This window comes from Clarias gariepinus, chromosome 17, assembly GCF_024256425.1.
Source record: "Clarias gariepinus isolate MV-2021 ecotype Netherlands chromosome 17, CGAR_prim_01v2, whole genome shotgun sequence".
Taxonomy (NCBI): Eukaryota; Metazoa; Chordata; class Actinopteri; order Siluriformes; family Clariidae; genus Clarias; species Clarias gariepinus.
Window position 1 is genome coordinate 2705379 of NC_071116.1, and position 24609 is coordinate 2729987.

Below are 24609 nucleotides of genomic sequence, written 5' to 3' on the forward strand. Positions count from 1 at the left end.
TAACTAACCAGTTTTTAAGCAGAACCCACCCCTAACTAACCAGTTTCTAAGCAGAACCCACCCCTAACTAACCAGTTTCTAAGCAGAACCCACTCCTAACTAACCAGTTTCTAAGCAGAACCCACCCCTAACTAACCAGTTTCTAAGCAGAACCCACCCCTAACTAACCAGTTTCTAAGCAGAACCCACCCCTAACTAACCAGTTTCTAAGCAGAACCCACCCCTAACTAACCAGTTTCTAAGCAGAACCCACTCCTAACTAACCAGTTTTTAAGTAGAACCCAATACTAACTAACAGGTTTTTAAGTAGGACCCACTATTGTCTCCGCTGTTTTTAGTTAGAACCCACTACTAACCAACCAGTTTGAAAGCAGAACCCACTCCTAACTAACCAGTTTCTAAGCAGAACCCACTCCTAACTAACCAGTTTCTAAGCAGAACCCACCCCTAACTAACCAGTTTCTAAGCAGAACCCACACCTAACTAACCAGTTTCTAAGCAGAACCCACCCCTAACTAACCAGTTTCTAAGCAGAACCCACTCCTAACTAACCAGTTTTTAAGTAGAACCCAATACTAACTAACAGGTTTTTAAGTAGGACCCACTATTGTCTCCGCTGTTTTTAGTTAGAACCCACTACTAACCAACCTGTTTGAAAGCAGAACCCACTCCTAACTAACCAGTTTCAAGTAGAACCCAATACTAACAGGTTTCTAGTAGGACCCATGAGGTTTTTAGTTAGAACCCACTACTAACCAACCAGTTTGAAAGCAGAACCCCCTCCTAACTAACCAGTTTCTAAGCAGAACCCACTCCTAATTAACCAGTTTCTAAGCAGAACCCACTCCTAACTAACCAGTTTCTAAGTAGAACCCAATACTAACTAACAGGTTTCTAAGTAGGACCCACTATTGTCTCCACTGTTTTTAGTTAGAACCCACTACTAACCAACCTGTTTGAAAGCAGAACCCACTCCTAACTAACCAGTTTCAAGTAGAACCCAATACTAACAGGTTTCTAGTAGGACCCATGAGGTTTTTAGTTAGAACCCACTACTAACCAACCAGTTTGAAAGCAGAACCCCCTCCTAACTAACCAGTTTCTAAGCAGAACCCACTCCTAATTAACCAGTTTCTAAGCAGAACCCACTCCTAACTAACCAGTTTCTAAGTAGAACCCAATACTAACTAACAGGTTTCTAAGTAGGACCCACTATTGTCTCCACTGTTTTTAGTTAGAACCCACTACTAACCAACCTGTTTGAAAGCAGAACCCACTTCTAACTAACCAGTTTCTAAGCAGAACCCATTACTAACTAACAGGCTTCTAATAACAGACGCTAGGGTGAATCAGGAGTGTCTGAGGTCGAAAGCTAAGTTTTTGTTCTGTAAGTGCTGGTTTTAGCTTAGACGGCACGAGGTGTCAAAGATAGACTCCATCCACATAGGAACTACTCCCACTAACCAGTTTGCAAGTAGAACACACTACTAATCAGCTATTTTCCATGTAGGACCCACTACCAACTAACTTGTTTGCAAATAGAACCCTCTAATAACTAACCTGTTTTTAGGTAGAACCCACTACTCACCCAACTTGTTTGCAAGTAGAACACACTGCTATCTAAGCTGTTTTTTTTTTAAGTAGAGCCCATAAAGAACTAACTTTTTTGCAAATAAACCCCAACTACTAAACAAGCTGTTTTAATTAAAAACCAGTTTGCAAACTAAACCCACCACTAACCAACTAGTTCCTATGTAGGACCCATTACTAACTTGTTTGCAAGCAGAACAACTAACTAACTAACTAACTAACTAACTAACTAACTAACTAACTAACTAACTAACTAACCTTTTTCCAAGTAAAATCTGTCATGAAAGAACTTGTTTTTATGTAGAACCCATTACTCACTAGCCTGTTTTTAAGTAGGATCCATTACTATCTAACCTGTTCCCAAGTAGACTCCTAAAACTTCTGTTAGACTGAACTTCCAGCGGTCTAACACACATGGTGTTGCTATATAATTTCTGGAACCCGTTATGACCCAGATGAGGATGGGTTCCCTGTTGAGTCTGGTTCCTCCCAAGGTTACCATCTCAGGGGTTTTTTCCCTCAGCGCCGTCACCGACACCCTTGGCTTACTTGGCAGAGACAAATTCATTCTCACTCATACACACTTCCATAAATTTTCTTTTAAATTTTGTGAAACTGATTTGAGGCAATGACCATTGTTAAAAGCGCTATAAAATAAAATTGAATCGAATTAAAACCACTAAGGCAAGACATTTCCTTACTTTTAACTACATGTCCACACGCTTGATGACTGCCTCACGTATCCTGGGCTCATTTGGAGTCTGTGCTCGTCCTCAGGAATTAGCATGACATACCCGCAAGATACAATATGCACATGAATGGTAAGGGCAGTGTAATAAACACGATTGTCAAAAATGCCAGGACGTTTTGAGGAGAAGTTGTGCAACCAGGTCCTTAATTACCCCCTTTACTGCTGCTCAGTGACAAATATGCATGTCAAAACAGTTAGCGAGAGATACCTGTACTTTTTTTATACTATACTGTATACAGTAGATACACTGTACTATCTTAAATGTCACCATGTTTGCATGTTTACTTTATGCAAAACTGCCTGACTCCGGTGTGCCCCCTACTGGAACCCTACAATAAGATCCATAGTATATAGGCAAGTATGTGAGCAAATCCCGTTCTTTTTATCAGAAATACTGTAGGTTCCTAGAAGACCTTAATTATTTCTGATAAACACACAGACATTAGATAATAAAGAGTTCTTTTGGTGGCACCTTGAACATAGAACCTTAAGTGGGAATGCACTCTCTTATAGGTTGACTTCATGTGTTTACTTGTGCTTAGACTTTAGATCTTTAGATGATGAAATTTCTGGTCTCATGGTGCTCTCACCACTGCTACACACTCTGACACTGCTTCCTGGAAAAGCCTCCATGAAAACACTTTCCTGTTGCGTCCTGTAACCTCAAGTTCTCACATGATAAATGCACCAACATGACAGTGCTTCCTTTTATGCTTCGTCTCCTCGGCCGAGGCCTCCGTCACGACTCTCAGAACGCGTATGCTTCAATTCCGTTGCCATCGCTGGCCCGAGAGCGCAGGTCAATATTCAATCCATAACGTCGCTTACAGGACGAGACAATCCCATAAAACGGAAAACGCCGATCAGCACTTTTTTTGCCCACCAACTCCTAGCGTGGTGGTAGGCAGCCCGCTGAGCGTGGCAGCCATTACTCAACCTGAACCTCAAGAGCTCAGAGAAGCGCAAAATCAATGGGATGTAATTTCTTCTGATGTTCTGAGGAAAGGGAGAGAAAGCGAAGGAGAGACATGCCACCTACATTTCCCAGGAGAATGCAAAATCACCCATGGAATCCCAGACGCCAAGGAGAGAGTTAAGCTAGACTTTCAGTTCTAAATAGGTAAGTGTAAGTAAAAGAAAATCCTGTGCATTTATTTTAATACACAAATAAAGGAAAAACAAAAGTTGAAAAAAAATAGTGACTACTTCAGACTTACATTTCTTCCAGCCAATTTTTTTTTAAATATTTTCCCAAAAAGTGTAAAAAAAAAAAAAGAGTATATTTTTTACAATATGTTTAATATGAGACCCTACACAGGATAAACACTATAGAAAGTCTTGTGCCTGACTGTCCTGGTAAACTAGATGACAAAAACTCAAAGTAGCTTGGATGTGAGGCTCCAAAGTGATTTTCTGAGCTCTTCACCTCACTCTGGATTCGGATGGTTTTGACCTCTGCAAACATCCCACCAGAGCTGCAGTATTGGGTTTAGACCCAGTCTTCATGCCATCACAGTTTGGTCCTTGTCACTGAAATCCTTATGATTGCCTATTTTTATGTGTAAACCTGTGTACGCCTGTAATAAAAAAAAACAACTGACTGGCTCATTTCTCTCTATACCATCATATCACAGGAGGTCTGGAGCCTATCCCAGAGGACTTGGGGCATGGTACACCATGGACAGGGTGCCAACCATCACAGGGAACAAGCACACACACATATAAACCATGAGGACTTTGGAAACACCAATTACCAAAATCTGGATATCTTTGGGAGGAAACTCACCAAGCATGGGGAGGACATGGAAACTCCACACAGGCAGGATTTAAACCCTCGACCCTGAAGGTACAAGGCTACAGTAATAAACACTGCTCCACCATGTTGCATGCTGTGAATCGGTTATATATATATATATATAAAGCATAATTTTTACACTTAAAAGTTTAACACTCAAAATTCATTCAAAGCAATAGTTAATGATTTAAGTTTCTTGAGTTCAATACTGCAAGTGCTAATGCTTTGACAAAAAATGAGACACTCAGAACATCCATTCAATCAATAACAAAACAGCAATAAACATGCAATTACAATCAAGGCTGGTTTCTGCATCGACCAATCATCATCAGGCTTGGAACCACTGAAGCATCAAATATGGAACAGTCGTCAGGCAGAGACACGGGTCATGGATGTCCACAAACAGGTTGACTGGCGTGCACCACTTTCCACATCGCTGATGATAAGATCTCTTTAACATTGAGCAGATTTACAGTAAGTCATAAGTCAGATCCGCGCGTCAGAACGAATAGCAAAGCACAGGTTGACCCCGTGGCGTTGTCTCGTCCGTACCATAAATACCTCCCATTTAAACCAGGGGCCTTAAAGGATATGAAAGGAATTCAGGCTAGTCACACGGTGTGTAAAGAACAATATAACAGGTGTCTTGTTAACATCATGGAAAGCGGCGAATGCTAAACATGCAGCATTCTCCATCGCATTATTAATATATTAATAGACTGGGTGCTATGTGCTATGCTAGCTGATATATGCACTTAGTGATTCACTCAGATCTAATCCACTTATTCCTGTATATTTAACAAGAGGCTACGTTCTGGAAATGGTCATGTGGTACAGTAGCGCCATCCCAAATGCTAGGTGAAGCTCTACAGTAAGTACACAATTAAGACTTTTCATTTCTTTTTCCGCGCAATCCCTTATTGCAAATGGAGATGAGCTAGCTGTGTTCAAGTTTGCCCTGGAGGCAAATTATACCACACATAAACCCCAAAACAGGTTATGGCTGTTGAATCTATAATACAAATTAAATTCATTGAAAATAAAATGCTTGAAGCTATTTTAGCTTAGCACTGGCTTGTGGGAAGTCTTGGTCTTGTGAGATGCTGCAAAACCTGAAAGTTGACCATGTTTAAAAACGCTTTGGTCTCTCTCAGTTCGAGATTTTTTTGTAAACAATGTTAACTTTTGTCTTGTAAATTGATTAATAATTTGAAGCTCCTGTTTGAGCTGAGTGCGCGCGCAGGGAAATTGAACGGAAATTCTTTACATACGGTACTTTTTTTTCTGGCTGCTTTATATTTGAACAAATCTTTCACTAAATAAAATTAATCAATGATCTCTGGCTTGTCTAGAATATAAACTATCAATAAAGATAACGTGACAGCTGTCTAATTTACAGACTCCTGTCTAACAGATGACATTTATTCAACCGTACCAGACTTCCTGTCTCTGCTGCTCATCAAGGCTATATTTCATAAACGTTCAATAATTAGAGTAAATGTCAGCGATTCGTCAAAGCTGCGGTTTAATTAAGCCACGACGGAGGAGATTTCTCAGACATGATCCGTGCCGGTATTTGTTGAGTTTATGGATCCATAACGGATCGATTTATCACACCTGCTTCTCAATACACATGATAAAGAAAAATTATTATTACATTCAAACAAAAACAGGATCCAATTCAGAACTCAAGTGATGCATTTACATGAAAAATGGATGTTTTGTGGAAGGTGTGAGGCGTATACTTTTTCTTTTGATAAACAGCCGCTTAAAAACCATGCAACAAATCATGCTGTTTGCTTGGATCAAAGTTTTAGTTTGGTGGCCAAAAGTTTTAAAAATGACACAAATTAAAATTTTACCAAAGTATGCTGCTTCAGTGTTTTTAGGTCTTTTTGTATAATTTAAATATAAACCCTTTTGAAATGCTTGCAATTATACTTATCGATTATGTTAAGTAACATCTGACAAAAAGAAAAAAAAAATTAAGCAGCAAACTTTTAAAAAATTAATATTTGTGTCATTCTCAAAACTTTTCACTCAGGATGTAAAGACTTTGCCATCATTTAAGCCTTACTTTATTTAAATTTTTGTACTTTCTGCACTATTCTTACTATATGTACAGTACATTTTATAAAAACCTTATACTAGAAAATACCACATGTATCATTTGCATGTTTTTAAAATGTACTTTACACCATAAACCATGTTTATCTGCATTTAAAAACCAGAAAGAACCAGAGAGTTAAAAGAATCGGTTATTTCAGGTGAGCTTAGTCGATTCCCAGTCGATACTGCCACCTGGTGTACATCATCCACAATTTCAAAGTAAAAGAAAAAAGTCTAAATTTACATTGTAACAATGACGCGAGGACGGTCTGTGTTCACATTTTTTATTTGTGCGACAGCGAAACAGCAACATGACGGAAGGACGAACAAACTGAGAACATTTCATAAACAAACCTGTAAGAGAATTTTGCTCCTATCTTTAGCAGCAATAAGATGAGACATAAAAGAATGCATTAAACCAGGCGCAGGTGCTTAAAAAAAAGTACACGAAATCACACTCTCTCTCTCTCTCTCACACACACACACACACACACAGAAGGCTCTAGATGACATGCAAGTCGAGGTCACTCTCCGAAGCCAGAGCAGTAGCAGGTGTCTTTTAGGCTGTGTGTTTGCTCTCTCCGTTTTCAACAATCTTCCTCTTCCTCTCTTCTCCTTCAGTTTTGAAGATGTTCGCTCTGTAAAACCTCAGCTCTTTGATGCTCTCCTGGATGTCACCCAGCGCTCTGAAACAAAACAAACAGAAAACTTACAAGCAGAAGTTTGTGAAGGGCCTTTGTGTCTCAATCAGTATTAAGAAGGCGTGGCTGTTGTGTCTGTCATAATAAAAGAGGCGTGTACTTCGTGTCTGAGTCAGCATTTATACTGTGTCTCTCAGTATAAAGGGGGTGTGGCCTCTGTGTTCCTGTGGAGGAGGCATGGCTTTGTGTCTGTTAGAACGAGGAAGGCGTGGCCTTTGTGTCTTAGTCAGTATAAAGGAGGCGTGGCCTTTGTGTTTCAGTCAGTATGAAGGAGGCGTGGCCTTTGTGTCTCAGTCAGTATGAAGGAGGCGTGGCCTTTGTGTCTCAGTCAGTATAAAGGAGGCGTGGCCTTTGTGTCTCAGTCAGTATGAAGGAGGCGTGGCCTTTGTGTCTCAGTCAGTATGAAGGAGGCGTGGCCTTTGTGTCTCAGTCAGTATGAAGGAGGCGTGGCCTTTGTGTTTCAGTCAGTATGAAGGAGGCGTGGCCTTTGTGTCTCAGTCAGTATGAAGGAGGCGTGGCCTTTGTGTCTCAGTCAGTATGAAGGAGGCGTGGCCTTTGTGTCTCAGTCAGTATAAAGGAGGCGTGGCCTTTGTGTCTCAGTCAGTATAAAGGAGGCGTGGCCTTTGTGTCTCAGTCAGTATGAAGGAGGCGTGGCCTTTGTGTCTCAGTCAGTATGAAGGAGGCGTGGCCTTTGTGTCTTAGTCAGTATGAAGGAGGCGTGGCCTTTGTGTTTCAGTCAGTATGAAGGAGGCGTGGCCTTTGTGTCTCAGTCAGTATGAAGGAGGCGTGGCCTTTGTGTCTCAGTCAGTATGAAGGAGGCGTGGCCTTTGTGTCTCAGTCAGTATAAAGGAGGCGTGGCCTTTGTGTCTCAGTCAGTATGAAGGAGGCGTGGCCTTTGTGTCTCAGTCAGTATGAAGGAGGCGTGGCCTTTGTGTCTTAGTCAGTATGAAGGAGGCGTGGCCTTTGTGTCTCAGTCAGTATAAAGGAGACGTGGCCTTTGCGTCTCAGTCAGTATGGAGGAGGCGTGGCCTTTTTTTTGTCTCAGTCAGTATGAAGGAGGCGTGGCCTTTGTGTCTCAGTCAGTATAAAGGAGGTGTGGCCTTTGTGTCTCAGTCAGTATAAAGGAGGCGTGGCCTTTGTGTCTGTGTTTCTAAACACTAACCTGTGTGAAGCTTTCTTCTGAGGTACCTGCTTGTACTTCTCCGGAAACCAGCGTCTAAAGGTGTAAGGACAAACGCAGCACACTTTTAACTAGAATCACAGGTTATTTTTACTGACACACACACACACACACATACACAAACACACACCTGCAGAGCTCCTTGACCGTGCTTACGTCGATGATGCGATAGTGGAGGTGACGCATGAACTGGGGCATGTACTTGTCCAGAAACCTCTTATCTGCATGCACCGAGTTTCCTGAGAACACACACACATTACATACATTCATTCATACATACATTTGTTGTCCAATGACGAATGACTTTGTGTTTGTATGTGTGTGCGCGTGTTACCAGCGAGAGGACACTGTCCAGGAGGTGTGTGCTGTCTGATGAAGGACAGGAACTCGTACTCAGCCTGCTGCAGTGAGATCTTACTGTCCCGCACCGCCTGTGTCAACCCTGACTGAACACAATCACCAGTAACGTGTCTTTTCTTTCTCTCTTTCTCACACACAAACACATACACACACCCTTAAAACAAAATGCACATGATGAGCTCGTCATGTACCTTCCCATGATGCTCCTTGCACCAATCTGACATGCTGTCGAGCAGCTCGTCGGGCTGTTTGATGATCAGATTAGGGCCCTGAAACAGTGAACACGGAGCGCGTCATGCAGGTCTGCTACACGACCGAACCCGGGACACTTCTCATGTCTGATTATAAAGGAAGATGTTGAAACACCTCTTTGCTTTTACCTCAGCAATGGTGTTGAGATCCGAGTCGGTGATGATGCACGCCATTTCGATGATCTCGTCCTTTTCTATATCCAGTCCCGTCATCTGAAAGAAAGCCAAGCCAAGGGTTACAGGAAGGTTATAACTCCACAACGGCCCTGAAACATCACACACACACACACACGTGATTCTTATTTGACTGATGCTGTTCTTATGCAGGGCGTCACACACTTATGTATTATGAAGACTCCTTCTAGTCAGCATTACTAATAAACAGTTGTAAACAGTCACACTGCGACTATCAAATAAGGGAAGATAATCTGGAAACAAAAACACTGATATTTATTGAAGAGCCTTGTATCGTGTAAACATCTTTATTCCGTCTTCTTCAGGATTCGCTGTGCTTCACTATTCAGTGTTGTGTTTTTTCCGTGCACTATGCATTTCTGTGCATTATACAATTCCCTGCTCATCAGCATTTACTGGATTTATAGACCGGACTCTTCAGCATTCCCTGCCCTTCAGCATTCCCTGCATTTTATATTCCCTGCCCTTCAGCATTCCCTGCATTTTATATTCCCTGCCCTTCAGCATTCCCTGCATTTTATATTCCCTGCCCTTCAGCATTCCCTGCATTTTATATTCCCTGCCCTTAAGCATTCCCTGCATTTTATATTCCCTGCCCTTAAGCATTCCCTGCATTTTATATTCCCTGCCCTTCAGCATTCCCTGCATTTTATATTCCCTGCCCTTCAGCATTCCCTGCCCTTCAGCATTCCCTGCATTTTATATTCCCTGCCCTTCAGCATTCCCTGCCCTTCAGCATTCCCTGCATTTTATATTCCCTGCCCTTCAGCATTCCCTGCATTTTATATTCCCTGCAATACAGTATACGCAGCTCAACATTCCCTGCATGTTATATTCCCTACTCTTCAATATTTGAGTTTTTGGGCATTCCATCTACTGTATTATTTTCTGGTCTTCCCAGCACTCCGCCACACTTCAGTGCTGTTCTCCATTTCCTCCACTTAAGAACTTTCTCTGTGTTTTCTTCCCTCCATATTTCGTGCCCTCCAGCGTTCCCCGCTCTTCGCGCTCGGTACAGTTCACTATTCTGTAAATTTCCAGGGCTCTGCGCTGTTCCCTGCACGTTGCTATTCCATGATCGTTCCCGTGCTTCACGTTTGCCTCCTAATGAAACGGTAATCAGAGCAGGGAACCGAGTTTCCTTTTCCAGGCCACGCATTGGTGTTTTTGATCCCTCCTTCCACAGAGCCTATGGTTTTGAGCCTAAGACTCAGTAGTCGGTCACTGAAGGCCTAAATAGAGGGCGGGAAGCATTTCGGTCTGGAACGTTCTCAGGTCACGTCAGCTTGCATTTCCGCAGTTAGGTCTTATGTGAGGACAAGGATGAAACGGAGAGACAGAAAACACAACACAGTGTTATTCTCTCAGACTTTACACTGAGACATTAGTATATATGTGAATAATTTCATTAAACAGATGTCCCAGATGTGCTGAACCCTGACTCAGAGGACAGGACTGTAAAGGACAGAGAGACAGAGAGGACAATAACGTGACAGAACAATCTGTCAGACAAGAATAACACAGTGTCAGGATAAAACACTAACTTGACTAACTCTAGAACAGAACACTGGACTAAAGTGTATGATGGAACTTAATAAATGTGATTGTTTACCTCTAAATCCACCCAGACCATCCTCTGGCTCATAGTCTCAGATAGAGATGATGATGATGTGGATGATGTAGCAGACATTTCCGCTTGATTTTGGGGCGTTGTGAATAACCCTCTGTGTGTGTGATGATGATGGATTAGTAATGAGTGAGGATTTAATCCAGGTTTCTGTAGTTTAGTCCTGAGAGAGAAACCAGCAGCCACCCGACTAAGCGCAGCAGCAGCCCGGCGCGCGCACGATGCACTTCTCACCAGCGCCGCCATTCACTGCCAACTTCCGCTCTCGAGTGTCGTAAAAGCAGAACCAGCATACGGCCTGAAGTAACGTAAAAAACCGACGGTTTCCAACATTGCCTTCTGGGATTTGTAGTTCCGCGGTACACTTGTATTTATTTTTGGTGTGTTTTATTTACATCTTTGTTTTTTTTTGTTTGTTTTTTTAAACAGCCTAAATTTGATGCATCTTTACAAACTGTAGTTACGTTTATTTGTGTTTCGAAAGAGAAATGCAGTCTCTTTCAAAATTAATGGCACCCTTGAAGAATGAGACACTAATAACTGTCTTGCACCTCCAGGGTCTGGGTTCGATTCCCGGCCAGGCTCGATTCCCATCACTGTGTGGATGGAGTTAACATGTTCTCCCCATGCTTGGTGGGTTTCCTCTGGGTACTCCGGTTTCCTCCCACAGACGTGCAGGTTAGGCTAATTGGCGTCCCCCCCCCCCCCCCAAAAAAAAAAAAACTGCCCGTAGTGTCAGAATTGGGGTGTGTGTGTGTGTGTGTGTCCTGCGATGGATTGGCACCCTGTCCTGGGTGTACCCTGCCTCGTGCCCTAAGTTTCCTGGGATAGACCCCAGCTCCCTGTCACCCTGAATACAGGATAAAGTGAGATAGAAGATGAGTGAGTGAGTGAGTGAGAGAGAGTATAGGGTGTAGTTTTAGTTTAATTTACCACAATATAAAAAAAGAAAGCTTCACATATACTTTTAATAGTATCTATCTATCTATCTATCTATCTATCTATCTATCTATCTATCTATCTATCTATCTGTTAAAAATATAAATAGCGTTATTAAGTATGTAATAGTGATAGTTTTAATGATAATTTAATTTGAAGAGGTAATATGGCCCATCAAATAAGGACCATGGGTAACCTTTCTTGATTTAATTTTCTTTAGTTTTTAATAATTATAATAATAATAATAATAATAATAATAATTTGCATAAGTATCTGTTGTTGACGAGAAAGGAGTTTGTAGAAATAGTTATGAGGTTAAAGGATTAATGTAACGTACATGTAACGTCTGTGTGTCTTTCTGTACAGCAGAACTCTCTGTCTAACTTATTAATACGAAGAAATCCCATTCTGTAAGGTTGAGTATCTTACGCCTTGTTTACACTAAGTTGTCCTTCTTCCATCTGCATTCTTTGTCTTAAAACGACTCCAGCACATTAAAATTTACTTATACTGTACCACTTCAGCGCTGGTATTTCAGTGAAAGTGTGAACTAATCCCAATAAAAATATTTAGTTTAGCTTTTCTAATGAATATCCATTGGTGCAGGTATGTGTTTACAAAGCCAGTATCTCAGTAGTAGCTTATTTTAAAGTAGATTATTAATGCTTTTACTCAACATTTTGATGTCACTTATGGCGCAAGTTAAACTTCAGGCAGATGTCTAAGTACTGCAAAAGTTACAATAAATTCAGTCCAGTGGTTGAATTAAGACGCGCCCACAATTTGACACATGTGCAGTAGGATGTCAAAAATGGGAGTAATTATCTGACACATAACTGCTCATAACTTCTACTTGGTGTAATGTCTGTGTACATTAAGTTTGGATGTTCTCCCCATGCTTGGTGGGTTTCCTCTGGGTACTCCAGTTTCCTCCCACAGCAAAAAAACAAACAAACAAAAAAACATGCAGCTTAGGCTAACTGGTTTTCCCAAATAAATTGCCCATAACGTGTGAACATTGAATTGAGTTCCTACCATGTTTGTAAAATGGAAATAAATACAATGGTCACCATTGTTCAGGTAGTTGGACTACATAGGTCCCTAGGTGGATGGATGCCAACTGCTCCTAAACACCTCTTAAAAACGTGGAAAAAAGATGAAACTCAAGACAAGTACTGAGTAAATATGCATACATATACTTTTCAAAGGTCCGATATGTTTTATGTATAATCCTTGTTTTATTAATGGCATGTAATATTCTAATTTTCTGAGATTGTGGATTTGGGGTTTTCATGAGCGGTAAGCCATAATCATCTCAATTATGACAAATCAAATTCAAATTAAAATTTTATTTGTCACATACACAGTCATACACAGTACGAAATGTAGTGAAATGCTTATACGACCGCCAGTGATCCAGAAGAAAAAAAGAGAATTAAAGCTTATAATAAGAAATAAATATGAAAAATTAAATTGAACTAGGAAAAATAGAACTAAAAATAGAAATATGCTGTACATACAGTAAAAATAGAAATATACTGTACAAATAGAAATATACTGTACAAGAACATTTAAGAAATTGAGAAATTTTGATATTTTTGGAGGAAAGATGGTGTGCAAATATGCCTTTAAAAAAGAAGTCTTTCTGCAATGGTTAAAAATGACAGCTTGAACTATCTTGTTTTTCATGTAATGAGTCTATCTCATATATTAGTTTCACCTTTTAAGTTGCATTACTGAAATAAATAAACTTTTGCATGATATTCTAATCGAGTTTCACTCGTAAAATCATTCAACTTAATTTAAGTTTCTGCTGTGAGGGCAGCTTGTGGTTCTTTTTTAAGGGCACATGATGGCGCTAGAGCATTACTACTCACTCAATCTCACTCACTCATCGCCAATACAGTGTCGCAGGAGGCCTGAAGCCTATGCCAGGAGACTTTGTGCACATACACACACACATTCACACACTACTGGTAATTTGGGAGGCCAGCAGCCTAATCTGCATGTCTTTGGATTGTAGGAGGAAACTGGAGCACCCGGGGGAAACTCACCAAGCCTGCGGAGAACATGCAAACTCCATGCACACAGACCCGAGATGGGAATCGAACCTTGAGCCACAGTGCTAACCATTACACTACAGTGCTGCTAAGACAACAACAACAACAACAATATACAATAATAATAATAATAATAATAATAATAATAATAGAAAGGACAACAACAAAAAACAACATGATGAAAAGTAAGTAAGAAAGAAAGAAAGAAAATCCAGCCATGTATTCACTTGTAGAATTATGTTGTTTAATAATTAATAGATTTTATGTAATGTTTACACCTTCTTGTTAAAAGTGCTATACTTATTCCATCAGTTTTCATACTAATATAATAATGATATATTACAACAAACCATAAAAACTACAGTCTTCTATGTTGTCTTTTTCTTATATTACCACATAATATCAATAAACATTATTTTACTTATTTACTCAGTGAGAACAGCCTGTGATTTTCATTATGGCCACACGATGGCAGTAGAGCCTTACTAATCATCTTCATTATCATTTCTACAACACTCAGAACATATCTCCCTCATGTCCTACACTAGGCAATGTCACAGACATGAGGTCGCATCTAATCCAAATATTTACATGATAATAAAATGCTTTCAAAAGTAGAACATTAAAACACTAATTACGGTAATAATAAAAACATGTTGCATGAAAGAGTAAAATTAACATTATATTTGCTGCAAAGCGTGTTCGCGGTAGTGTGTCACGTCCAGCTCACTAAATTAACACATCTGAATTCTCAAAATAAACTCATTCACCCACATGGAAAAGTGTCCTTCTGGCTCAGGTGCAAATCCAGCAGCCAAAGTCCATTAGAGACAGCATCTGGATGAGGAGTTTACTGGACAGCTGGAATGCGGAGACATTAAATTAGTCTCGGCCTATCGGACCAAACAAACAGCACTAATTATGTGTGAATGAGTAGACTGGACTGAGCTGGATTTTCCTGAAGCATGGACGATGTGAATAAATTTACTGGGTGTATGAAATAATATGAAATAAAACTGATTTAAAAAAATTATGAAATTAAAAAAGCTCCAAAATAAGCAACATTTAAAATGTTAAAAGTGATTTAATATAACACTTAAAGATATAATACAAACAATACATGAGTATTAGCTGAGTTAGCATCCTTAGCAATTATCACATTAAATATTTTAGCCAAAAAACAAACAAACAAACAAACAAACAAACAAACAAACAAACGGTATTTTGGATTAAACAGTAAATTTTCATACTTTAGTGTTTCTGATAAAGCAAGCCAAAAATATTCAAGTTGTAAATCTAGAGTAGTTCTACTACTGAGCTTGTAGTGTTTATTATGGTTAGCGTTCTGCTAAAAAGCAAGATGATTGCACGGTGGAGTGCTTGAACCTTCTTAGTGTAAAATTCAAGACTTTTGTAACCTGTATCTGCAAAAAAACAAACAAACAAACAAACAAAACAAAAAAAAAACCCAGGAACTATCAGCGTAAACAAACTGCCCATGATTGATGATGGGAGAGTCTCTGTATTAACTACGATTACGTTGTGAACTTTGATGATGTTGTTCGCAAACCTCGTCCACCTTTTCTCATCTTTTATGTGGAAGAGGTGAAGTTCTGCTCTTGTAGCAATCTCAGAAACAGAGTCTAACAGCTGTTCGTTGGCGTTTGTATCTTTCCTTTCAGAGGCAGTCCTGCTAGCCGGCTTTATCTCCAGACACTCGCTCGCTAGCTTGCACCATTCACAACTGCGCGAGGAGATATTATCAGGCTTCTGAGGTTGGAGCGGAAATAACGTCTGGATTTGAGCTTTCTGTCCGAATTCTACAGTGAATGTCATATTTCAGATAAGAAAAAAAAAAAAAAAAAAAAAAACGCAATCGCAGCGATACAGACCCGGTCGCTTTTCCCTTTCTCTCATGGTCAAGCGTGGCGGGAGGAAATGAGCAGCAGCTGTATACAGTTATAGATGAAAAACTATTTGCTCTGGTTTAGACTTACTTCCTAGAGAAATTCTTGTTTTTGACATTTACTATGGGATTCTCAGTTGTGTTTTTAGCTTTGAGTTTTTTATATGGGACTAAAGACTAGCTCCTGGTCGTGCACACATGAACAGACTCGCTACCTTGAAGCTTTTGCACAGACGGTGATGGCATTTTCAGGCTGTGAAAGTGAAAATACTCTGTTCTCAATGTTTTACTGATGAGTCCGTGACATTTCCAGAGGGTTAAGCAGTGAAAAAAATGGTGTTTTGATGTGCAGTGCTCAGGAGGGAGAGCCACTGTCTGCTCTTCCCAGAAAACTCAGGAAGAGGGCTTTTATGGCATGTCAATGAGCCTGGCCTGATATTCCAGACTTTTTTTTTTTTTTTGGTTCTTTGTACATTTGCCTATTTGTGTTGAGGGTTTGGTATGTGTGGTGAAGAAGTGAGAGCTGTTCTTGATCTCTGAAGAGACAAAGAACCAATTCCTGGTCTTCTTCAATATTTAGCAGTGACAGCTTGACATCAAGGCGGTGTAATGGTTAGAACTGTCGCCTTGTACCTCCAGGGTCCGGCTTCGATTCCTCGGCCAGACTCTATTCCCGTCTCTGTGTGCATATAGTTTGTATGTTTTTCCTCTGACAGTCCAAAGACCTGCATATTAGGCTACATGTCATTCCCAAATCGCCGTGAGTGTGGGTGTATGTGCCCTGGTATGTATGTGTCCACCACCTCGCATCCTGGGATAGCCTCCAGACTCCCCACGACCCTGAATACAGGATAAAGCGGTATAGACGATGAGCGAATGAGCTTGACAACAGGTCTAGCCTTGTCCTTCTTACTCATGGCTGTTGGCCCTGAGAGTTTGATAGATATGGTGGAACCACTTTTTCTTAAGCTAGGAAATAAATCAGGGGTTTGCTAAAGACGAAACATAGCCCACCCTGCATCCTGCAACCAAAAAGTAGTCCACATGGCTATAAATCTTTATCTCACGCCGCACTCGATGAATTTGAGGTCCAACCAGGGATCTGCAGAAGCATTTCAAGGTCCTGGAGTGGCCTAGCCAGTCTCCAGATCTCAACCCCATGGAAAATCTTTGGAGGGAGTTGAAAGTCCATGTTGCTGAGCGACAGCCCCAAAACATCACTGCTCTGCATGGGCCAAAATACCAGCAACAGTGTGTGAAAACCTTGTACAGAAAACGTTTGACCTCCGTCATTGCCAACAACGGGTATATAACAAAGTATTGAGATGAAATTTTGTTATTGACAAAATTTTTATTTTCCACCATAATTTGCAAATAAATTCTTTAAAAATCCTACAATGTGATTTTTTTGGGATCTTTTTTCTTATTTTGTCTCTTATAGTTGAGGTATACCTACAGTATGATGAAAATTACAGGCCTTTCTCATCTTAAGTGGGAAAACTTTAGTTTTTTACTTATTTGCCCCGCTGTACCGTCTAGGTATTACCAAGGTATTACCAAGCATTTACCTTCTACCACACTGTCTTTCAACATAAACTCTAGGATGTACACAATGACCAGCAAAGAGAACCACAGTAAAAGGTCTGACGTTTTTTGAGGTGATCTCAGCCAGGAAATAGAGCAATGTCCAATGTTCTGTGCCTAATTTTCTGTAATTAAAGATGAGGGAAGGAAGAGAAAAGTGGCCCTGCTTGGTATCAGCAGGATTCAAACATACAAGCAAATGCTTTGTGACTGCAACACCTGTGAAGTTAATTGGTGTAAAAAAATAATCTTCTTGTTCAGTTTTCTGGTTAATTTATTAAATCAAGTTATTCATCAAGTCTTGGCCAGAAAGCTATAATTGTATCCTGTAGGCGAGTTTTTTATAAACTTGTTCATGCTAGTCTTAAGGGCACAAGCGGTGGGAAACAGGAACCCAACTGCAAAGGGACTGCAGCTGAAAATCCTCCAACTGCGGCTGATAACAAGGCGATTAATGAGGCAGCGGATCCCGCTGTGGAGCTACCATGGGCTGGGGGATTCATATGAACAACCAGTGGGAAAAAAAGATGAAAACTTGAGGAAGCAGTGCATACAGTATAAGAAACATGATATTGCGTGTATACAAAGTCCATGGCCACACAGACTCAATGAAGAAAATGATTAAGAGAACAACGTGAAGAGCTAAAGTTTAAAAGAAACCATTTTACTGATAATACAAAACAAAGGCAAGTTTAAATATCTAAGGTGCAACAATTCTCCTTTATACCATGCTTATATAAGTGGAATTAAACACTTCGGGCTATGTTACAATAAAAGAAAAGCCAGAGGATCTAAAGGACAGGATGAAGAATGTGGACGGAGAGATCAAAAATAAAAACGCCTTCAGGAATGAGAGTGAAGAAGCAATTGCTGCCATGAAAAACACATTAAAAGAGCAAAAGCATAAAGGTGCTGGTCTGGGCATGGCTCCTCGGATCAATGACATGGATGCATGCTCATCACTTCTTTTTGTGAGATTAGAGTGAACAGCTGGAGGGAAGAAATTTGCCAGATGGACTGAAGACTTCACACAGGCAGGAAATTGTGTCACATGGACAGTCGTTCTGTGAAAACCTTTACTCGGTGGACCGAGCAGCAGGACTTCACATGAAGAGAGCCCTGAACTGCAGGCTTTTCTGCTCGTTCTGATGATCTCAGGAGAGGGCCGGTGGTAAATCACCAGGAATGGACCAGACTTCTGGTTCTTAATTGGGTCGAACCTGCTGTTTCAGCTGCAGTCATGACCTTCAGTAATAGAGTCAGGAATTAATGGGTATTTTTGGTTTAGTAATGAAGTGAGACAATGTTTCATCTTCTAAAATGAGATTTCTGCAGAGTCCCTAAAATCCCCCAAAAGTTTATTGTTTATCTTCTGGGAACAAGTTATTGAACTTACAAATGAACAAATAGGATCTAACAAATATGGACAAACTATCTTTTTGGAACGAGTCATTTCCCTTGTGAAAACAAATTATTTATCTCGTGTGAACAAGTTATTTATCTGGAGTTAACAATATAATAATATTGTGGGAACATGTTAGTCATCTCTTTGAACACGTTATTAATATCGTGTGAACAATTTATTGATCTTGTGGGAACAAGTTAGTTATCCTGGAATAAGTTATTTATCTTGTGTTAACAACTTGTTTATCTTATGAGGACATGTTAGTTATCTCCTGTGTGATTATTAATCTTGTGAGAATGTGCTATTTAAGTTCTGAGAACAATTTGTTAATCTTGTAGTAACAAGTTATTTATCCAGTGGGTAAACTTATTTATCTTTTGGGAACAAATCATTAATCTTGTGGAAACTTGTTAATCTTAAGGGAACAAGTTATTCATCCTGTGGGAGTCAGTTATTTAAGTTGTAGGAGTAACTTATTAATCTTGTGGGAACAAATGTATTTATGGAAACAAGTTATTAATTTTTCTGGGAAAAAGTTCTTTATTTTGTGGTCACAACTTAATAATATTGTGGTTACAAGATTTATTCATTCATCTTCTATACCGATCATCAAGGTTGTGGGGGGCCTGGAGCCTATCCCAGGAGACTTAGACCATGGGGTGGGGTACCTTCTGGACGGGGTGCCAATCTATTGCAGGGCACATCCGCACACTAAGGGCAGTTTGTGATTTAGTCTCATATATAAGTCTTTGGTTTGTGGGAGGAAACTGGAGTACCTGAAGGAAACCCAGCAAGCACGTGGTGGGAATCAAACCCTCAACCTCAGAGGTGCAAGGCCACAGCGCTAACCACTACACCACCGTGCTTCCACAAGTTAGTTATCTTTCGGTTAAGAGGTAAATGTCTGAGAGGTACCCCTGAGATCAGAAGCCAGTAATTGGCTTTGAACAGAAATGTCTGATCTGATTAGTTAATCCAGCCAAATGGACTACAATAACACAAACTAATTGCAGTGTTTATTTGCAGGCTTGAGGCTGATCAAATATAGAATCTTAATGTTGAGTTTGTATTAATCTTGTTTAAGCACAATTTCTCTTCCAAACTGAACTTAACAGTATTGTTTTTGCAGCAGTTGTGCAGTAATGAGACTATAAAAGGTATAGAATAATGCAAACTGAGCTGGATGTCATAGTAACCATCTACCCGTCCTCTCTAAAACTAGCTTCTCACCGGAATGACAAAACCACAAAACCCTCCCACCACCAACCGAAACCCTCGCAGCGGAATCACGATACACATCATAAATATTTCAATATAAACATATTTCATGCTCTTCAGTCCTGGGATTTCCTTGAACGCGAGACCGCAGCGGCTGTGGAGATTTAAAACTGTCCCGTATTTTCTCAGATTTTAATTATTCCGTCTTTTTCAGATACTTTCAGATTTATTGTTTACTTGGTTCTGAAATATTCTTCTTTTATTTCTCAGATCCTCTTAGATTCTCTTTCTCATTTTTTTTTCTCTTTCTGTATATCGTTTCTCCATCTCTGATCCACACACACACACACACATGTCTTAAACATTTCTCGGCTGACTCAAGAACACCGGTCATTCTGTCTTTGTGCTTGGCCTCATTTAGTGCTCAGACACACATTTCCTCCTACGCACAAACACATACACAATTCATAATGATGATAATAAAAAGACAAAAAAAAAAGAAAAAGTGATGAAACACAGAGAAACTTCAGCCTCGCTTCCCTCAGGATATTGAATCTGTTTTATCTCCATCTATTAAACCATAACACACACACTGACACACATATACACACACCCACACACACACGCTTGTGCACGTCGTCAACCATCTCACATTAACGCTTCAGATATAATTCAAGTCCTAAAATTAAACAAAGCCGAGTGCGAACATTTCTTTTTCCAGTTATCTCGCATTCTGTTTATTGTTTTAATTATAAAACCCGAAAAAAAATCTATGCAATTTTTTTTTTTTTAACATTCTTGTTTTAATTATTGATCCATTGCTGCAGACTCGGCCCTGAAGAGCACTTCCATCGGTTGAAGTGCTCTTTTCAAACGGGCACACACACATGTACGCATTCACACACACACACACACACAAAACAAAGCAGATATTTCCGTTTAGACAGTCTAGAGTTGTTGTGTGTGAAATCTGTAATATTTTTCAAATTATGACATCACTCAGCTGTCAGACAAACATAAAAGAAGCACGAGAGCAAAGAAAGAGAACACACACAGAGAACAGAGAGAGAGAGAGAGAAAAGCCCATGCAGAAGAGAGAAATCAAACACACAGATCCCTGTCATACGAGACCCTTTGGTTCTGTCGTTTCCTCATGCGCTGAGAGAATCGTCCTAAATCACGCTACAGGGTCACGAAACTCTGGAGTCTGATTTGTCACAACATGTTGGTTAATTTAATGCTATAAGAGCAGCATGGGAAAGTCACCCAGCGTGGTCATGTGATATCTTTTGTCTTATTTAATCTTGAGAATAATTTTGTAACACAATCACTCATTTAATTCAATCGTGCACAAATTTACAATTGGAAAATTAATTAATGAATTAGGAAAAATAAATAAATAAATAAATAAATAAAGTAGGCACCCATTTCCTCATTTTTCTAATTTTTACACACAATTTAGGAAAATATTCACTTATTTTTTTTTTTACAAGTATTTAGTAAATAATTGCTATCATACCGTGTATGACTGTGTATGTGATAAATAAAATTAGAATTTGTATTCTAGTAAATTCAAAATATGATCATAATTTTTTTATGTTAATGAATTGTGCACACATTTTAATAAAACATTCGCTCAGTTCACTAAATCATGCACAATTTAGATACATTTCTGTTTTACGTTATTTATTTATTTATTTATTTGTTTGTTTATTTGTTTTGTTTGTTTATTTGTTTTACTTTAGTAGAACACATTGGAGAAAGTGTCACATCATAATTTCTTTCTCCTTCTTTCCCTAATATCAGTAAATCTTAAGTACAGTCCAAACTTAATATGTAATAAAAAAACATCAGTGATCTTTACACATTTAGCTTTGACTGTTCAGAAACACCGACACATCTAACTCCTATCATAAAAAAAAAAAAAAATGTAAGAAAGATTTATATCTGTTTATGTGGAGCACTAGGCATAAAGCACGTGTGTTACTATAGAATTGCTTTATACAGCACATTAACATAAACCTGTGATTTGCAGCTGCACTGCTCTCACAATCGAGAACCGAACGGCGCTGAGGTCTCTCAGTGTTCGGGAAAAGCCTTGTTTCATTTTTCACCCTGAATCAGGACAAAACATCACATCACCTTCACACCAGGGAACTAAAACGCTCGTGATCTATATTGTCAGGCGCTGACTGGATCCCCGCTGCGTCTGAAAGGCACTTGAGACATCAGAATACCTGCTTGAAGGAACGTTCGCAAATAAACAGCAGAAGGTCTGAGCCATGAAAAGGAGAAATACAATTTCAGATGAAAAATGTCCATCTTTTCTTGCACAAATTAGTGGAAAACTGGAAAATCATGCCAATTTAAACTTTGGATCTGTTTGGAAACACCGCATGGCATCTTCTAGCCTTCTGCTTGATTGATTAATTTTTTTCTAAGAAAGCTGGGATTCGTTGGTCAGACCCTTTTTAAACAGATATTTAATTGCTGGCCTTGACAACACATTGCACTGTATGTTTTACTGACCTGCCTTGATCCTGAAAACCTCACACTTGCTCCATTAGCATGATGGAGAACGAAGGCTTGCAAACCCTGAACCCTCCCTGGGAATGATACTTTAATGGATTTTTTTTTTTTCATCTGAATAAAAGAAGAATAGGTTTCATTTATCAGCTGAAATGTGGGCACTTCAGTAATTATAAATAATGAATAGCTTCAGATGAAACTTAGATTGTCTGAGACTGGGCATAACATCCCTACTGTATGTATAACTTTTGTAGAAAAAAAAAAAAAAGAAACTTCAGTGTGCTAGTTTTTTCATCCTACTCTTTATAATTAACATGTGAGCTTCAACTGCATCCGAGGTTCAGTTTGAAATGAAACTCGCAGTTGACATTTTTCTAGTGAAGGGTTTCCCAGTGGTGCTTTAGTACTTTAATCTTTCCGCCTCTCTCACCTACTCATCTGCACACTTGGCTCAAACCGCTTCAACGTTCATGCTAACACCATCATCACAAAAGTAAAACTTGTAGCTCAGTAACTTGCAGATAATTTAGCAAAACTGAGCCATATACTGTAGCTGGATTGAATTCTGGTCCAACCTTTTCTCTGACTGTGTCTACAGTGTTGATTTCTCATTGATGCGACATGATGTTAAGTAAAAAACAAAGCGAATCACAAAACCTGGCCATTTTCATAAATGTTCTTTCTACATCTTGTCACAATTCCTCATGATTCATCGTCAAGCACATCATGCACATCTGCCTTTTTATTTTGGATGCACCATCATGATGCATGAACGACAAATGATAAATCAAGCATTTTTGCCTCCCTCCATTAAATCCCTTTAGACTGTCCAAAAGCTATTCTTCATGCTATAAGCTCTTTCAGTCATCTCTTACCTCAAAAGCACTTCTGCAACCTTACTGGACAGCTGCCAAAGGCTTTCCATCATCTAGTGATATTTTATTTATCTCACTCAGATAAAATTCGATTGTCCAGAGATTGAGCCCATCCCTGAAAGACACATTGACAAATACATATAAAAATTCCTTTCTCATATAATGACATCAGAAGTCCAGGAGTAAAACTTTGACAGTGTGTTTTCTCTCAGAAATCCAATAGAGACGTGATACTCTGCATGCACTGTAGGGGTGTTTATTCAAGAGGAAGGTGCGGCAGGGGGTCACCAACATGGGAACTCATGGGAATAATACCAAACTAACAAACCTAAGAGCCGTGCCTCTAGTGTTATTATAATATTGTTTAACACGTAGAGGATCGCTCTGATCAATACCAGGTGTTTAGTCGCTGAATGGTTTCAATCTATTTTAATGTCGCGTGAAGCAGAAATTTAAATAATGGTGACTTATTATTGTAAAATGAATTGGCAAAAAGCGTATCGCCGCACTGTATGTAATCAGAGGAAGAAAACTGAGATTTAGTTTGTTATTGTACTTAAGCACATATTTAATGAATCTGTACTTTATTGAGTAGTTTTATTAGAGGACACTTTTTACTTTTACTCCACTCAAAAGTTCAGTAAATATCTGTACTCATACTTAGGTACATTTCTGCATTGCATTGCATTAACTTACATTGTTGCGTATTATTTGATGCATGAAAAAACACATCTAATAATGCAAAAGGTGTAAAAAAAAAAAAAAGCTAATATACAGTAAGTCCTCTTCTTTTGACCTTTCTGAAGGTCAGTGCTTCTGTACTTTTACACAAGTAAAAGGAGGACCTTTACTTATACTTAAGAAATATTTGCCCTGGGGAATCTGTAAGATTATTTTAATCATTATAATTCCTCTTTTTGTAAAATGATGTATAAAGACAGTGCAGGAAATATTAAGCAGAAGTTAAGGCTTTGACAGAATTCAATTCTGATAAACAGTCCAAAAGGTCAAAAATTTTGTGCACAGGAAGAAGCTGGCGAGCTCACATGTGGCATAAAGAGACAGTGTGGCAGAGAGTGTTGTCTTTTTGGTGTTTACTGGCAGTTGGCATCCACTGTGTTGCATTACCTCCACCTTTTAATTGATTTTCCTTATTTTCCTTTTAGTTTAAATCCTTTGAACATTCTGCAGGGCTTAGTGAAGCATGGTGGTGGGAGCATCCTGTTGAGAATTTTCCCCTGGTTGCTTTTATGGAATAGCGCCCCTTTTAGTCAGCCACTGAGTATTGTTTTTTTTTTTTTTTAAGGCTCAATATTTATTTGCCACACTTTATCATATTAATGACCCAGTAGGGTTGAGAGTGGAGGCGGTGAGGGACACGTCAGCATCGATTCGCTCTCATTTTCATCTCTATCTGGATTATAAACTGTATCTGATTCACATAAACACTCTGACTGTAGCATAAACATTGTTATATATATTTCTTTCCCCATACATCCTGATGGTAGCGCCCTGAGATATTACAGCTTACATG

General features: G+C 39.4%; 1 protein-coding gene across 1 annotated transcript; it reads right to left on the reverse strand.

The window, feature by feature from the left end:
• Window positions 1-6513: 6513 nt before the first annotated feature.
• On the reverse strand, window positions 6514-10805 carry smfn (small fragment nuclease). Its single transcript, XM_053475752.1, has 7 exons — window positions 10545-10805; window positions 8867-8950; window positions 8678-8755; window positions 8461-8572; window positions 8257-8365; window positions 8109-8162; window positions 6514-6931 (listed from the first exon to the last, which is right to left on the reverse strand). Exons 1-7 carry the CDS (start codon window positions 10803-10805, stop codon window positions 6805-6807), a joined length of 825 nt encoding a protein of 274 aa, XP_053331727.1. The 3' UTR covers window positions 6514-6804.
• Window positions 10806-24609: the final 13804 nt, after the last annotated feature.